At 33.5% G+C, this 3,782-nt stretch overlaps 1 protein-coding gene across 1 annotated transcript in view; it reads right to left on the bottom strand.

The window, feature by feature from the left end:
- LOC107720571 (fibroblast growth factor 18-like) overlaps nt 1-1,846 on the bottom strand; it is a 19,288-nt gene extending 17,442 nt beyond the window's left edge. Inside the window, exons 1-2 of the mRNA XM_016528295.1 lie at nt 1,838-1,846; nt 301-382 (exon numbers count right to left, since the gene is read on the bottom strand). Coding sequence (XP_016383781.1) covers nt 301-382; nt 1,838-1,846 — 91 coding nt within the window. The remainder of the gene's footprint in view (nt 1-300; nt 383-1,837) is intronic.
- Between the last annotated feature and the right edge of the window lie 1,936 nt (nt 1,847-3,782).

Below are 3,782 nucleotides of genomic sequence, written 5' to 3'. Positions count from 1 at the left end.
TTATTATTATTATTATTAATAATAATAATAATAATAATAATAATGCTGTTTACATAATCAGAAACCAATGTACTATTTGGTCTAAATGTAAAATGAAACATTTGAGGTAAAACAGCTTTCATGTTTTCTAAAAAAGAATGCATTTTTAATAAAGTAAAAAATAAACCGTGTATGTAGGAGTGTTGTGTTTTATGCAGGTACAGCAGTTGTTGTGAAAGCCTAGATAATAAAATATAATGCGTCTGACAGATGTTGGGAGGACACACGCGTACACAACCCTGCGGACACACACTCTCTCACACACGCTGAACCCTCTCAAGGTCAAACCCTTATGCACCTCCTGTGCATTTGCCAGTCTGTGGTGTTTTCCTCTGGACTCCACCTGCAGATGAGGTTGCACATAGACACTTAAGCTCTTAATGTGTTCTTTCCCATTGTTTTCCATCACATTATGTAGATTTAGTGTTCAAAGAGAATGTATTTAACCATGTAACAATGTTCAGAAAGATGTTCAGCTATTTTCTGAAAATAACAGCAGATGTGAGATAAAAGGGATGATTCTGGGAACACCAGGTATGTGTTATTCTGATTTACAATAGCTGAGCAAATCAAAACAGCTACAATTCACAAATGCATCCAACCATTTAGACGCCTGTCAGTACAGGATTAGAGAATCCACACCGCTTAATCTGTAATAAGATCAGGATAGTGTATCTATTTACAATATTAAATTATCTCATATGCAATTTACCATCAAGGCATTTCTACATAACTATGTATGCTTTGATCCTAAATGAAAATGAATGGGATTGGTTAGAGGCTGATTCTTATGTAAGATTTCACTGCTCATATAAATTGGAGGTTTGGGCTAAACTACAACTGCATGATTGTCATTTAGCCCTAAAACATTTTTGAGAACAAAATATGATTTAAATGCATTACATGTGGCTATTTGCCACGTGCCTCATCTGTTTTCTACGGTGGCCGAGAAGTGCAGAGCAAATCACAATTCTGAAAAATAAGTCAGAAAACACAACGACAAATCAGACAAACCGGAAGAGGTAGGTATAGTTTGAGACAGCGCCATTGGTTTGGGATTTCTCACCGCTGACTGGACGAGACATCTGTCAATCAATGTATACAGGGAAGAACCAGCCGAAGAACAGCAGAGTCGTGGTAGAAAGTTCGGAGATGGTATTAAAGTAGCTCAGTTTAAATGTATTGTATGAATTGCCCTTACTCTGGAATAAAAAATACGGGGTGTCTATTTACATTTAGTTAAAAGTGTATGTAAATTATCAGCTTCAGTGTTGCAGATGGATAAGCACGTGTCCTTTGCTTTTTGACGCGATCGACACGGGTTCGATCCCACCTTTTGCCGAACTTTTTTTTCCTCCCTTTTCAAATCTCGTATTAGCAATGGATTCTATTTACACTAAGTGAAAATAGCAGTATTTTTAGCAATATGCTATTTACACTAAGTGCAAATACCTATTTACACTGTTAAAATAGCAGGATTTCTACTATCAAGTATACTACTTGTTGCAAATAGTGCCAATTATCTGCACTTCAGTATTTTGTGTTTTCTGACTTGTTATAATGTTTTCTGAATTGTTGTTGTGCTTTCTGAATTGTTATTTTGTTTTTTAGACTTGCATTTGCGTTTGTAATTTGTTATTTTGTTTTCAGAATTGTGATTTGCTCTGCACTTCTCGGCCACCGTAGTTTTCACTTATAATAAGAAAGTTTGACTCAGGAGCACTGCTGCTGCCCCCCTTCGGACGTATAGAGAACTGCTTGAAAGAAATACTTCTAGATGCATGCAGATTGTTCTTACCGATCGCATTTTAAACTTTTATCTGTGTTAGAAGTTATCTTCAGAGGGTTGGGGTTTCCCATAAATAAATAAATACACTAAATTATATTTATTTAATGATATATTTATTAATATTAAAATGTAAAGTAAATACTATTTATTTATTTTGTTTTTTATACTTCCAATTTATGTATTTTATATTTTCAACATGTATATTTAAATCCATTTAATTAATATCTTTAACAAATATATTTTATATTTGTTTAAAACTGGCTAAATAAATAAATAATATTTATTGCATTATATAATGTAACATGAAATGATATTATATTTGTTAATATGAAAATGTAAAGTAAATACTATTTATGTGATTGTTTGTTTGTTTGTTTGTTTATACTTCCAATTTATTTATTTTATATTTTCAACATGCATATTTAAATCCATTTAATTCATATCTTTAATATATTTAACAAATATATTTTATATTTGTTTAAAACTGGCTAAATAAATAATTATAAATAAATGAATGAATAAATAAATAATGTAACATGATTATATAATGTAACGATTAAATATTAAGTTATATTATTTTATATAATTTAAAATATAAAACAAATAATATTTTGGCCTGTTTGTTTGTTTTATTTTTTATTTTATTTTTAGTATATAATTTGTTTTTTTTTTCTGGCCAAAATATATTTCAAATATATAACATATGTTGGAAATATGTATACTTTAAAATTTATAATACAGTATATTTGGGCAAGAAAATAAATACTTTTTATTAAATCTTGCAATTACTTTTGAGTAAAAGCTTTATAAATGGTTATAAAAATGATAAATGTTTTATAAAAATGTATTTAAACATTTTGAACAATATGAATATATTTATATTTTAACATATTTATTTTAAATATATATTTTAAAACTAAATACATTGAAAATATATGTATGTAAATTTTAAAATATTCCAATAATATATTAGCAATATATATATTTTGACTTTAGAATTGTTTTTTGTATATTTTGTTTTCACTCTGACTGTTGAGTTGGTTCTGCATAGATGAGAATGACTCATAGAGCATCACATGTGTGCCAATAGCAGTGTAAATATCTGTCTGTCTTCTGTGGGAATCCTTCAGTTGACACAGCTGAGAAGCAGGTGTTATTCAGCGGGTTCCTCCCCCTGTCCCTCGTTCCCTTCATCTTCACTATCTTCTCTACTCCTGAGTCCTGTCCTTCCAGCTGCTCTTTCAATCTATCTTCATTCTCTGTGTCTTTTGCATGTTGTTCTTGTCCCCCCCACCACCAGTCTCCACATACAGCAGGCCTGCCAGTACATATCCAGCCGTACTAGTCATGTTAAAATCACAAACTCTGTCTATGTCTGTGTGTGTGTGATGTGGGAGCATGTCTATGTGTGTGTGTGTGTGTGTGTGTGAGAGAGAGACGTTGAGGGCAGTGCCCACATTCCTATGGCATTCTTGACATTCTCTGTCTGTGGCGCTCTGCCCCATCTCCACACTGTCTGTATGTGTGTGAGAGAGATTTGATGCGTAAATGAAAATGTACACTTTGTTCTCGTGATTGGCTGCCGAAGGCCTGCGGGGAGGAATGGAGTTATTAGCAGAAGACTCTGCTTCCACACCGTGGCAGTTCACGAAGGTGCAATTATATAGGTCTACATCTGCAGTCAGGACCATGTGTTTCCAGTTCATATCACTTTTTTTAACTGTATTTTTGATCAAATAAACACAACCTTGATGAGCACAAGAAAACGTCTCAGGTTACGTATGTAACCCTAGTTCCTCGAGGGAACGAGACGCTGCGTCGGAAACGCTAGGGGAACGCCTTCTGTGACCACGCTCTGAATAAAATGTGAAATCAGTCCAATAGCTGAGCGGGACGTCACGGGCGGGTGACGTCATGACCAGGAAGCTATAAAAGCACGTGCGGCGGAGCCAGC

This window comes from Sinocyclocheilus rhinocerous, unplaced genomic scaffold, assembly GCF_001515625.1.
Source record: "Sinocyclocheilus rhinocerous isolate Xijiao unplaced genomic scaffold, SAMN03320098_v1.1 scaffold603, whole genome shotgun sequence".
In the NCBI taxonomy this organism is placed as follows: domain Eukaryota; kingdom Metazoa; phylum Chordata; class Actinopteri; order Cypriniformes; family Cyprinidae; genus Sinocyclocheilus; species Sinocyclocheilus rhinocerous.
Note: the sequence above shows the minus strand (reverse complement) of the source record. Positions and strands in the feature narration are given on the sequence as shown.